This window comes from Lipotes vexillifer, unplaced genomic scaffold (assembly GCF_000442215.2).
Source record: "Lipotes vexillifer unplaced genomic scaffold, Lipotes_vexillifer_v1.1 scaffold126, whole genome shotgun sequence".
Classification (NCBI taxonomy): domain Eukaryota; kingdom Metazoa; phylum Chordata; class Mammalia; order Artiodactyla; family Lipotidae; genus Lipotes; species Lipotes vexillifer.
In genome coordinates this window covers 897,616-910,895 of record NW_006778324.1, presented here as the reverse complement: position 1 = coordinate 910,895, position 13,280 = coordinate 897,616, and the positions used below count along the sequence as shown (strand labels likewise).

Sequence of the window (13,280 nt, the reverse complement as noted above, 5' to 3'; positions counted from 1 at the left end):
CCACCCCAACTTCAGAAAGCAGTGCCCACACGGCCTGAGCCATCCCAGGAAGCCCCTGCTCTAGAAAGCCCCTCCCCCAATAGGGGGCAGAGGTCATGGGAAGAGCCCCCAGCAGATATAAACTTGGGTAAGTGACTTTATCCTTCTGAGCCTCAGCTTCCTCTTCTGTGAAGGCACCCTTCTCCGCACAGGTGTGAGATCTTAGTGATCTAACAGGTGGGAAAGCACTGGGCAGACCCCAGGCTCTGCAGCCCAGGGACAGCCTTTCTGGTTTCCACACCTGAGCCTGCACTGCTGGGGCTGGCTCTGGCCTCCCCAACGTTCTTCCTTCTACCCATGTGACACCGGTGTGAATCCTGCGTTCCAGCTTCTCAGTGACATTCCCTCCTGGCTTCTTTTCGCCTCTGCACCCCTGCCTCCCCCCTACCCCCAGCTTTAATGACCCAGCTCCACTCCCCCAGCAGGCATTATTGCCCACTGAAATCCTGCCTGGGCTACAAACCCTATTGTATTGCTTGGTAGCAGCATCTTGTAAACCGTCTCGGTGAGTCGCTCCTGGGGCCTGGCCTGAGAACAGGGAGGTGATGGGCTAGACCCGGCCCATCGCCTCCCCCTTCCCCCAGGGTCTGGCACAGAGCAGGTACTAGAGAAACACCAGAGGTGTATGTGTTGTAGTCAGGGCCGTGACCAGTGCTCTGAAAGGCCTGGGGCTTGGGGTTTAATGATCTCGATTCTGAATGATTTTGTCTTCAGCTCTGTGTTTGGTAAGTGCCGCTTGATGGGACAGTGGAGCATGTGCTGGGGCTGGGAGCTTGGTTCACGCGTCGGGCCGCCTCCCACCCCCTCCCTGCCTCCCAGGATGGGCTCTTGGCCTCCCGCTCTCCTGCCCTCTGCCACCCAGCTTCCTCCTCCCTGCACCTGCCCAGAGACAACTACTGTCCTCCACCAAGCAGGGGCCTGGGTGCCGGGACGGTTGGGGTCAGAGGCATGGAGCCCAGTGTCAGTATAGAGCAGCCGTCCCCACCCTGGGCTGGCAGAGCTGCGGTGCCTTCGGTGGGTGACTCAGAGAGGGCAGGCCTCTCACCCACCCCATCCAGGGACCTAGAGTGTTTTGATGCGGAGGCTGCAGTACCCTTGGGGGTCACCTGCCTGCCCCGGGGGTCGGGGCAGCAGGCAGTGGGAAGGGTGGACGCATGGCCCAGCTTTCCTGCTCTCGGTCACGGCACAGTGCCAGGGTCCAGCAGCTGGCGGGAGGGGGACTCTGGTAGCTGATGGCCCATGTGCCTGGGTGCCACGTTGAGAAGCGGGCGCCCCCGGGCACCTGTGAGTGTCTACACTCACCCCTCAGGTATCCCTGTGCATGAGGGAGCACACATTAAGTAGCAAATAAAAAACACCAGGACAGGTCAGGAAAGGACAAAGGGAAAAACTGTATTTTAGTACCTTTGACAGTTTTTTTTTTTTTTCTTTTTTCTTTTTTCTTTGGCTGGGCCTCATGGCTTGTGGGATCTTAGTTCCCGACTCGGGATTTAACCTGTGCCCTTGGCAGTGAAAGCGCGGGTACTACCTACTGGACCGCCAGGGAATCCCCTGGTTTTTGTTTTTTTTTTCTGCTTTTTGAACAAGGGCCTTTTCATTTTGCACTAGGCCCTGCTCATTATGTAGTTGGTTTGGGGCACAGTAGAAATGGCAGGAGACTCGGGTTTGGAAGTGCTAGTGAATCCCTCCGCCTCTCCAAGCTGCAGTTTTCTTATCTGCCCTGGGCCCCGCTCCCCTACACCTGCCTTTCCGTGGTTCCGCGTGCTGCGGACGGGGTCTCGCTGGCTGCTTGCAATGTCCTGCTCGGTGCTCTCCCTGTCAAAGCTATGTTTGCCCCGAGGCTCTCAAGTCGTGGCTCTGTCGCACCTTCCCCAGGGTCGCTTGGTCAGAGCGAGTCTCTCCCTCCTCCCCTCTCATCTCACCTTGACTTTTTCATCTCCGCGTCCCCCACGGCCCCTGGCACAGTGCTTGGCAGATAGATAAATAGAAGGGGTTTTATAAGTGAGTGTCTTCATCTCCACGTGAGGCATCTGTCCTGCTGGGTGGCGGGAGCCGACTTTCCCCCTGGACTCAGCTGGTGCTCAGACAGGATGCTCGTATTCGGTCCTGACCTACGCATCTGACATCTGATGTGGGATCTCCCTTGCTCTGTCCGCATCAGTGCTGCTCTGGCACCCGGGGAAGCGGTCTGCGGGCGCCGTGTCATGCTGTCGGGGGGCTACTCTGCGAGGGTGCCCGGGCCTCTGTTCTCTACCTGGGCCTCTCTGGAGCACGGGCTCTGCCGTGACCCCTGGGCCCGGGGAGCACTGTGAGCTGGCACCCAGCACTAACCATTGAGTCTCTCTACCTGACTCCACCTGGAGTCGTGATGGTGACAAAAGAGATGAGGTCTTGAGCCAGTTGTTAAAAGTAAATAAGTAAATGAAGCAACAATAAGACCACTCCTCACACCTTGAATGGCTACTGTGTGCTGGGCTGTGGGCTAAGGGCTTTACACATATTAATCATTTGATATTCACAATAACCCTCTGAGGTAGGTAGCACTCCTGTCCCCATTTTATAGATTAGAAGACTGAGGCATGCAGAGGTTAAGTAACTTGTCCAAGCGTACACGGTTACCAAGATTTGAGTCCAGGTGTTTAACCGAAATGCAGTACAACCAAGGACTTTCAGTACTTGTAGGGTCCTTAGAGAGCACTGGACCCACACTGGATTGTGGGAGTGAGGCCCAGAGAGGGAAAGTGACTTGCCTCAGGTCACACAGTGAGTCCGAGTCCATGGGAACCTGGAAGGGAATCTCAGCCTCCTGACTCCAAGTCTATGCTCTTTCCATTCCCTGCTCCTGCCTTTGAGAGTGCCCAGAGGCCCTGATCCCATGGAGGAGGGAGACAGATTAGGATTCAGGTGACATGAGCCATGAAGGCAGCCCTAGCAGGCAGAGGCTGCAGAAACAGGGCAATGGATTCCGGTGCATGGCATCTGGGATGGTTCATTCCCTTGGAAGGGAGTCGCCCATCAGCCCCTGGATTGTTGGCGGGGAGGTGGTGGCATTTCCTACACTGGAGCCGCCCTTGAGTCTGCAGGGGCGGGACCGGCAGCTTTGCAAGAGGAAGGGCGTTCAAGGCCCCTGGCAGAGGCCTGGAGCTGGCTTCTCTCTGTGCCCTGGAACCTTCCTTGGAGAACTGGGGTTCTTGGGGAAGCTGTGGACACATTCTGGGGGGGACTTCAGACTTGCTTAGGAAGCCGGGGACACCAGACCTGGTATCTGTAGGTTCTGCCGGCATGGTCAGGGTCAGGAGAGAGGGTCCCACCTGGGCAGCAGGATCCTGCCTCTAGCTAGAGTTTTCAGGCTGGAGGCGTGACTTCTGCATTGCTTGGCCCATGCCCTAGACTCCAGTCTGGCCACTTTTGTGCTGTCCCCCTGGCCCTGGACTCCTGTCCTGGCGGAGCTGGAGGACCCTTCAGGAGAGTAGAGTGAGACCTTCCACTGAACAGATGTGTATAATTGAAGCCCAAAACATGGTGCCACAGAGCCAGGGCTAGGACTCCTGATGCCAAGGGGCTCCCCTGGCTGAAGATCTTTGGGGGGCTCAGACAGAACTGCTAACTGACTGGGTTCTCAGTGGGCTGAGGTCAGCTGAGGGCCGGGGATTCCACTTCTCAGATTTTAGCCTCACTCTGGCCACAGAGAATTTTCTAGCTCCTGGGGTTTGGCTTAGGTCCCTTTCTGAGCCTTCCAGTTAGGTGGGGTGGGCTCGAGGGGAGCATTCGCGACGGAAGGGAACTGGCCTTTGCTGAACCTGACCCTGTGAGTCCCTTGGGATGCAGAGCTGACCTTGGAGGACAGAGGTCCTGAGAATTGAGCCCTTTGAGGAAGGATCAAAGTCTTCGTGGGAGAGGTGGCCTCGGGTTGGTTCTCCACCCCGCCCGCAGGATACAGCGTGTTCGACAGAGAAAGATGGAAGAGCCCTAATGGTGTGCAGGTCATTTGGCTGGTGGAGATGAGGCAGGAAGGGGTGGGCAGAGGCTGGGGACGTGGGCAGGGGCCACTTTACAGAGAGGCTTGCTTGCCAGCCTGAGAATTTGATGACGGCGAGTCACTGGAGGGCTCAGAGCAAGGGAGTGGCCTGGGCAGGCCAGTTTTCGAAAGATTAATCTGGTGAAACTAGAGGCAGAGAAATTTGCCAGACCAATGTAAATGCTGGGGAGGTGAGTGTCTGTTAAGAGCAGCCCTTACTTCTGCTGCGACTGGGTGTGTAAATCAGAACATACGCCTCTCTGGAAAGCAGTCAGGCAATAAACATCGAGCCTTAAAAATGTTCTTACCCTTTGACTCAAAATTTTCCTTCTGTGGCTGTATTTTAAGGAAATCATAAAACAGGCAGAAAGAGCTTCAGCCACAAAGATGTTCCTTGCAGCAGTAATTATAATGGCGAAATTTTGAGGCTTTCTGCCAATAAGATAATTTAAAAGTCAACCATGATGTATCCTCTCAATAGAATGTTCTGTAGCTGTTGGAGTGATGTTTACAGAGGTTTTGTAGCTTTTATTTATTTATTCACGCTTCAACTTGAAGTGAAGAAAGTGTATTTTGTGCTTCTTTATCATCTGTGATACCTTCCACGAGCCAACCGAGCCAACCAACCGTTGATCTATTTGTTGGGGATACAGAGATAATGACATAATCCCTGCCCGCAGAGGGGTGATATGATCTCAGTTGGCCCAAAAAAATGTTTATGGAAAGAAGCCTGGAAGGAATGACATAGAATGGGGACCAGTAGTTTTCCCTCAGTCATGGGATTATAAGGAATCTTTTCTCTTTTCTCTGCTGGTTGGTGTTTTTCAAATTTTCCATAAGGAACTTGTGTTACTTTCATGATCATGGAAAAAAAGCTTCTCATCAAAAGGAGGAGCTATTGCAATAGTTCAGGGAGACGGGATGGAGTTCTGTATTTGGGGAGTGGTGTGTGTGTGTGTGTGTGTGTGTGTGTGTGTGTGTTGTGTGTGTGTGTGTGTGTGTGTGTGTGTGTGTGTGTGTGTGTGTGTGTGTGTGTTTGTGGGTATTTGTGTGTATGTATTTGTGGTGTGTGTGTGTGTATGTGTTTGTGTGTGTTTCATTTATTCATTCAACAGTTATTGACTGAGACACACTGTTTTAGGCCTGGAAACACACCAGTGAACAGCACAGAAACCCCTTCCACTGGGGAGTCCAAATCCGGGGGAGAAAGAGGAGAGAGTGAGGCAGGTGTGGCCCCAGCACTCTGTGACTGACTGAAAGTGGGGACGAGGCAGGGAAAGGGGTCACGGGTGATCCCCAGGCTGGGGGAGAAGGTGGTGCCTTCATTGAGGTGCGGACTTGGGAACAGGGGCAGTTCCAGGACGCTCCCTGTGGTCGTGGTGCGCATGTGCTACCTGCTGAGCTGAGGTCCAGGAGGCGGTGGGGGACATGGGTCAAGGACCTAGGAGACTAGAGGCTGGCCTAGAGGCGGAGATTTCCAGTTGTCTGCAGGGCGGGCGGTGACCCTCAGAGATGAGAGTAAGTGTAGAAAAGGGCCACCCCAGACAAGCAGCTGCTTTATGCAGGTGGGCGGAGGTGAAAAGGTGGCCAGGACACGCCTCCCCAGGCAGTGGCATTCGGACCTGGGCTGTGTCTGTAGAAAGGGTATAAAGAGCGGAGAGCTGGGTGTGGCGGGGGCAGGGCAGGGCGTGAGGGGCTGGGGGTTCCCTGGTGCTCACCTCCAGCTCTTGGCTCCGGGAGGGGGCAGCTGGACAGGAGAGGCCAGTGGGGCCACAGTGGCCTCCCAGGGTCTGGCTGACAGCCATGCGGAGTCTGCTCACCTCTGTTCTTTTCTTCTGCAGGAGAAGCGAACGTGCCGTGCACATCCAGCATCCTCCAGGAGAAGCAACGTGAGTTAAACCTGGCCCCCAGGAGTCTTTTCTTCACCTTGGATGGGTCCAAGCTCCTTGGGCCGGGGGCCCCCTCATCCACTCAGGTGGTAGGGTCTTTTCACTATTGTGCGGGATCGGAGGGCCGGAGCCACTCTCTGCCCCAGGAGCTGAGCTTCACGGGTTCCCAACTTCCTACACGCTGGGCAGCTCGGGGGTCAGGGCCAGAGAGAGGAGCCTGGGGCTGATGGGCCAGGAGGCTGAGCTCAGCAGAGCAGGTGGAACCATGGAAAGCCTCGTGCGTGGTCTGCCTGTGGGCAGAGGGGGGCACCGGCAAGGGGAGCAAGCCCTCCTGAGCCGTTGAGACCATCTCTCTCGGGTGACACAGCTTCCAGGAACCGCAGTTGGTGACACGGTAACCGAGGCTGTGCCAGGGGTCATGATCCTTCTGTCCCATCACTCAGAGGCCTTGTCTGCAGGGTGGGACCTCCCAAGTCCTCGTGTCCTTCGTATGATACAGGCGTCTCAGATTTCCTTCTGTCTGAGTTTTCTCAAGGGGCCGAGCACAGGATTAGACCCAGGAGAGACTTGGTAAAGATGTCAGTTTCTGGCACAGTGACCTCAGGGCCTCTTCCCTGGAGGTTTGGGGCGCACTTGATGGGCACTGTCTGAGCCGGACGTCTTTGCTGTTGGCAGTATTGAGTTCCGCACGAGGCCAGGGCTGGGGGACTGGGGTCTGTGTGTGTATCTGGGGGAGGGTGGGCTCAGAACTTTCGTTCCTTCTCTCTCCTGCTCTTTTGGTCTGTGGTTGCAGCCCACTCTGCCCACCCCCTCCCCAGGCTGAAGCCTTTCTTGAGCTCTTCCTCCAAGCTCTTCCATCCGTCAGCTAACAGGAGGGGTAGCGCCAGCTTCCCACGGCCTGAGTAGGTGCACAGGCCTTGGAGGAGATTTCGATGCTTCAGACAAACGGTGGCAGTTCATAGATGAAGCCCGTCAGGGGCTGGGCGCCATGAGCGTCTCTGAGAGGGGCGTGCCCCCGACAAGACTCAGGCCATAAGCGCACCGGGCAAGGGGAGGGGCAGTGCAGAGAGGGGGGCAGTTCTCTCTCCTGCGTCCTTACAGGATGTGAGGAACCAAGTTCAGCAGCAGGGGGGCTGGGTGTTGAAATGTACCCACGGGATTTTAATTTATAGAGGTGACTGAGTGAAGACCGGGAGAGATCAAAGCCATGGACCGAAGAATTTATTATTTACACTTCCCCAGGGCAGGGGCCACGGGGGAAGCACCAGGTTTGGTCGGGGGTGGGGGTGGGGGGGTGAGGCGGGCAGAAGGGGCATGGGGCAAGCCTGGCCCGGAGCCTGGATTGTGTTTTCCGTGGGAAAGGCACGTCAGGGCAGGGGAGACAGCTGAGGACTGGCTGGGTTGAATAATGTCTCAGGCTCCTGGCCACAGGGGCGGTCTCTAGTTCTCGGGCACCTGGCCCCAGGGTGATTTAGGGCAGGGGGGGATATTGGCCTGGGGCGTGGGAGTTCGATGAAAGGAGGTGGTTGGAGCTGAGGACCCAGGATTGGTTGGTTTGCATGTGAAAGGTGCGTCCTAGGGTGAGTTGTTTATTATCTCTAGGAATTAGCATGGCCTGGGAGGGGCAGTCTCTCCCTGGCCAGCTAGGCTGCCCCCAGAGATGTCAAACATAATAAAATAAAAGCATGCTTAACACAGGATCACATTCCTCAGGAATGTGAGAGAGGAACCAAGCCCAGATCACTCCTTCTGGGCCCCTAGGAAGAAGAAACCACAGCGGCCTCAAAGTGAAAAACACGGCCACCTGCCGTGGGACTGTCTCGGAAACGCCAAGCCACAGCTCTGTTCTCCACAGACACAAATGAATTGATCGGACGTTTGGTGTCTTCTGGACCCGGTTGGGGAAGAGTGCGTGTTTAAGGAGAAACAAAGCCTTTTCGTTTGTTTGTTTTCTGTTTTTTACACCACGGTTATAGATTTTAGTCAGAATGAGATTGCCAGCGGCTGTCATCCACGTCTCCTCCTTCAGGATTTTCTTGTGTCGTAAAGAATAACAGTAGATGCATGGAAGAATTTCAGAGCTGAAATGGTCATTGAGGTCAGTGATTGCCAAGCACAAACCCAACGTTTCTGACAACGAGGCAAGCGACAGTCCTGTAATGTGTTTTCCCATAACATTCAATGCATTCAGTTGAGAGAACAGCTTTTTATTCCGCACTTTGGTCCTGTCTACACATTATGGCATTCAAATACTTTTGCTTTTATGAAATGACGGTGGTAGTTGATGGCGATTTGTGTTTGTCATCCCAAACTGGCAAAATAAAAGTCTGTGACCCTGAATAAAAATAGAGTAATAGCAATGCCTGACATTTATCATGTGCTCCACCATTTATGTTACACCTCTGTGCATATTATCTTATTTGATATTTCCACCTGGTTTTCAAAACCTCACTAAAACCAAGCTGGGAAGTGGTAAAAATTGCCCTGGACCAGGAGTCAGAAAGTCCTCGGACTGGTGCTATAGCATCTGAGCTTTAAAGGTGTCAGGCCTGGGCTTGAGGCCCAGTTCCTCCATTTACTCTCTGTGTTTCTTTGGGCAAGTTACCTAACATCTCTGGGCCTCGGTTTACTCAGTTGTGGAAAGATGATCGTAATGTCTGCTTCGACAGTCGCTGAGGGCATAGAGGTAACGTACATGGGTGCCAAGGTCTGCACCTCACAGACAGGAAGCATTGCGTGGTTCTCGCTTATTATTGGCTTTTGGATGAGACTTGGAACACCTGGTGCAGGCGCGGGGGTGAATCTCAGCATCTTACGGAGCCCAGTCTTTTCCATGCTCTGCTGGTCCTGTGGCTGGCTCTGTTATCACTGTCACAGTCTGAGTCCTCAGGGAGCCCTCCTGAGCTGGCCACAAGGGTTGGGAGTGCAGGAAAGGGGCCTTCCAGGGCCTCCCAGCTCACGTGCAGGCATGGGATTGTAAGGCCTTGTCCGCAGTGACCGTGGGTGGGGGACTCCGGGGGTGTCCTGGAATCCTCCCTCCTCTGCCAGGCAGCCCAGCCTTCAACCTGCAGCTGCACAGGTGTGCTGACAGCCTGCTGCCTCTGGCTTGTGCTTGCTGTTTGGAACCAGACTTGAGGAAGCCTAGGGAACCAGTGCGGAGGGGCCGGTGGAGGCAGAGGGGAGAGAGGGGCTCGGACCAGGGTGCAGGAGACCTGGGCCCCCCACCCCTCCAGCTAACTTGCTGTGCAGCCTCAGCTCCTGCCTGTGGCCGGTCTCCTGGCCCGTCTGTACGTAGAGCCCCTTCTAGCTCTGACATTTTAGCGCTCTCTGATTTTCCGTCGCTGCCTCTGTCTCCTGGTTTCCTTTGCCTGCACGTCTGGCTGTTCTGCCGTGTTCACGCTACTCCACAGCAGAACCGACGTTTACAGAACACTTCTGGCACCTGACATGGTGCTGGGTGTAAGGACTCGGGGAGCTTACTACCTGCCCATTGAACCTCACTCCTGTTCTTCTGTGCAAAGTGAATGGCGCCATTTTCCGCAAACTCATGCCAGACACCTGGGCGTCCTTCTAAACTTCCCCTTCTCTGCCACCTTCCAGAGTCAGATCAGACCCCTGAGAGCATCCATTGTACCCCCAGCGGATCTCTCATGCCTCCACCCACTCCATCCCCTATCCCTTCTCCGGCTGAGGCCACCATCTTCTCTCTTCTGGATGGATCCATCTTCCCATGCTGGCCTCCCTGCCTCCGGTCTCTCCCACTTTGGTTCTTCCTCCAGAGTGTGAGAGAAACCTTCTCAGGAGGCAGACTTGTCCTCATGGCCTCCTGATGCCCTCTAGTGATTCGTCTCCAATAAAGGATGAGATCGGCCTCCGCATGACCTACCTGCCCACCTTCCCCACCAGCCCTCCCCTTCCTTTCCAGACCGACTTCTGGAAGGAGCATGCAGACTCCAAGCACAGTTTTCTCTTAAGCTAGTTGGAAAACTCGAGCAGTGCATCCAGCCCCGTGGAGGGGACACTAGTAGCCCCCTCCACAGCAGATGGTAGGAAGGACTTGGGGCTCCAGAGTGATTCCCTTGGGACCCAGCCCTGTCAGCCTCTGCCCTCTGCTCCATTCATCGCTTCCTGGATCAGGGAGCTGGGTCCGCCCCTCCCTGCCGGGGCCTACTGTCATCACAGAGGTGGCTGAGGGCACAGCTGTTGGCTCAGTGGGTGTAGTAACTCTCCTTCCTCTGTCCCCCGGCTCCATCTCCAGGGAGGAGCAGACTCTCCCAGGAGAGCCGTGGCTGCCTCACTCTCTCCATCCCCCTTCCCTTCCCCTCTCAGCAGCTTCACAGTGTGCAGGGCGCTGCACACTGATCTTCACGGCCACCTGGATGCTGGGAAAGGTTGCAGTCATTACAACTGTGTCACATTGAGAAGATAAAGACCAGGGGTAAATAACCTTCCAAGGAAGGTGCTCGCACACAGGTCTCCATGCCCCTCCATCTCCAGAGCTCAGTCCCATGTCCGGTCTGAGTTCCCATTTTCCTGAAGTTTCTCCTTTCTGGTCACCCCAGGTACCCGGGGAGGTGCCCCATTGTCCCCTGTGTCACACAGGTACCCCCTTCAAGAGCCAGCTCCACGAGCCCCTCAAAAACTTGGGGTCCAGGATGTGCACAGTAAAGTGCAAGTTGGAGGACTTTCTCTACCTCATGTCCACCTGTGTGTGTCGGGGGGGTGGGAGGAGGGTGCAGATTCCAGGACGGGAGGACTTGCTCTTGGGCCCTCCGAGTGGGACCCAGTCTGTGTGGAGTACAACTGGACCTGCACATGTGACTTATACTTGTGGTTGTCAGATGGCTTTCTCAGGGCCAGTGCCAGGCTTCAGATGCAGGGGTGGGGGCAGCAAGTGGTGCCCCCAATGTGGGGAGGGTCTGCCCGTGGCTATGCCTGTTTGTTAGAGCGGGCTGAGCAGTGAGTCTGAACTTTCTCTCGTCCTCGACAATGGTCCAGACTGAGTCCCAATCCTGGCCCCAGAAGGACCCTTGATTCTTCATCCCAGACTGAGCCTCTACCCTAGGCACCCACAGAGCCCCGATTTGTCCCAGGCCGTATCCTGGCTCCAGTCCCTGGTCCTGGACTGAGCTTGGCTCCTTGACCCCAGTAACTGTCCGAAAAACCTGTGTGGTTGTCCCACAGAGGCAGAGGGGGGAGGATGAGGGTGCTTTCATGGGGGTGTGGCTTGACCTCACGTCCCACTGTCTGGGATTAGGGACCAGAGGGGCAGCTCTGAACATCCAGACCAGCCGCCAAGGGGCTACTCCTCCTGCATACCCTCAGCCCCATGGCCTCCCCAGCAGCCCTACACAGGCGTGGTGCATGAAGCCCCCTGCCCACGGCTGGCCTCCCCACTCCTCTGCCTGGTAACTGGTGTCTTTTCCTGGCCTGTGTGGGCAGCTTGCTGAGCACAGCTGCAGACGGGCTATATTTAGCGGCTTTAATGAGCTCGGGGTGGCAGACGTCCGCCTCGGGAGCACTTTTCTTGCGCGCGCGCGCGTATGCCTATGTTTGGCACGGTCCGTTCGTGTGTGTGTGCGCACACAGGGAAACGTGTGCCTGCGCGTTTGTGTGTGTGCGTTAGTGTGTGTGTCCAAGCATCAATGCAGTCATCATCTACACAAGGCTCCGTGTGCATCTGTGTGAGTCTGTGCCGCGTCTGCATTGCCAGGGACGTGTGCAGCTTCTGACACGTGTAGGGGCACAAAATAGGAACAAATTATTAGTTCATTCGCTTGTTTGAAAAATATTTCATGAGTCTCTTTTATATGCCAGCACCTTAATAGTCTCTGGGGATAAAATGGAACAAAAACAAATCCAGTTCCAGCCTTTAAAGATCTTACAATCTGGGGGTTGGAGGAGGGGAAGACAAATGAAATAACCGCAAAACTAAAGGTATAAGGATTAGTCCTAGGACACAGAAAGCCATGGTGCTTTCGGGAGGAGGAGGGCAAGAAGGGAAGGCCCCCAGGAGTAAGGAACACTGAGGTTTCTGTAGGGACTGTCTGGGCACAGAGGGTGAGAGGAAGAGTCCAGGCATAGGGAACAGGATGTGCAAAGGCCCTGTGGCAAGAAGGACATGGGATCCTTGACGACTGTCACAAAGGCCGACGTGGTTGAGCTCAGAGAGGGTGGGGCAAGTGGTGGGAGAGGTGAGTGGAGAGTCAGGCCTGTGGGCAGACCACACGGGGCCTTGGTCAGGATGGGGAAGCCGCAGGGAAGGACAGTGTAGGCTGACACGATAAGATTTTTGTCGGGCAGTTAGAGTCTAGTCATGATTCGGTCGGGGGTTCTCGCAGGAAAAGGGAGGCTCTCGAGCGGCCTGACTGGTGGAGAGGCCAGCAGGGGTTTCTTCAATCTCAGGTAAAGGAAACCTGCAGGCACAGGACGATGCCCTGGGCCCCTCCCAGCCCTGAAGGTCGCTGTGTGGAGAGCCTCGCCCTCTGTCCCTGCCCCACCTGTGCAGGAGCTTGGCCTTCGGGAGGGACAGCCCACTGGCGAGCCGGCAGGGAGGGAGCCTCACTGGGGATGGTGGAGGTGGGTCTGGAGGGGTGAGTGGAGACCATACTGCACAGTCCGCTGACTTATACATGAACGAACCACCTTTTCCTTTATTTTTCTATAAGCCCCTTTGTAATTTCGACTCTGCATACCCATCCACCTGGACTCGTGACAGAACCCCCTCTGTGATTCCAGGGGGTTCCCTTTTCCTCATTTTCCTGCCCTTGTTCCAAAGCCCCCAGGGGTCTTCCCCGCCACCCTGGTGGGGAAACAGTGTGTGCACGTGCGAATGTGTGCAGGTAGCTCTCCATCCACACTCGTGGATGCTGCGGGGCTCCGGGCCCCAGCCTGGCACTCCCTTCCGTCCTGGTCTGCCTAGGGGCCAGGCTCCTTGGGGCACAGGGTGGCCAGACTGTGAAAATCATTCTGCCTCCTCCTGGACTTGCGAGAGTCCCCCGAGCTGTGAGGGCACCGCACCTAGTTCTGTCTCCTGTCCTCAGCCTGGGGCAGAGGGTGGGGATCTCCTTTCAGTCTCAGGGAACCTCTGTCTCCTCAAATCCCTTTCTCCTGGGGACTAAAGGGCTTTGAATCACCCTGCTATGTGCCCTTTGAAAAAATTCTTATTTTTAATCTGTCTCTTGAGTAGATAGCACATGTACATGGTATAAAATTCTGAAGGAACGAAGGTGATGAGGGTTCCTCCCTCTTCCCAGAAGCCATGATTGTGACTAGGTTCTTCTAGAACATTCCAGAGATATTCTCTGCATATATGAGCATCTCCCTAAATATTC

The 13,280-nt window shown here is 55.4% G+C and overlaps 1 protein-coding gene across 1 annotated transcript in view; it reads left to right on the top strand.

Annotated features, from left to right (window-relative positions):
* Positions 1 to 13,280, top strand: part of PITPNM3 (PITPNM family member 3) — an 89,927-nt gene that overhangs the window by 42,521 nt on the left and 34,126 nt on the right. Inside the window, exon 11 of the mRNA XM_007451607.1 lies at positions 5,899 to 5,946. Coding sequence (XP_007451669.1) covers positions 5,899 to 5,946 — 48 coding nt within the window. The remainder of the gene's footprint in view (positions 1 to 5,898; positions 5,947 to 13,280) is intronic.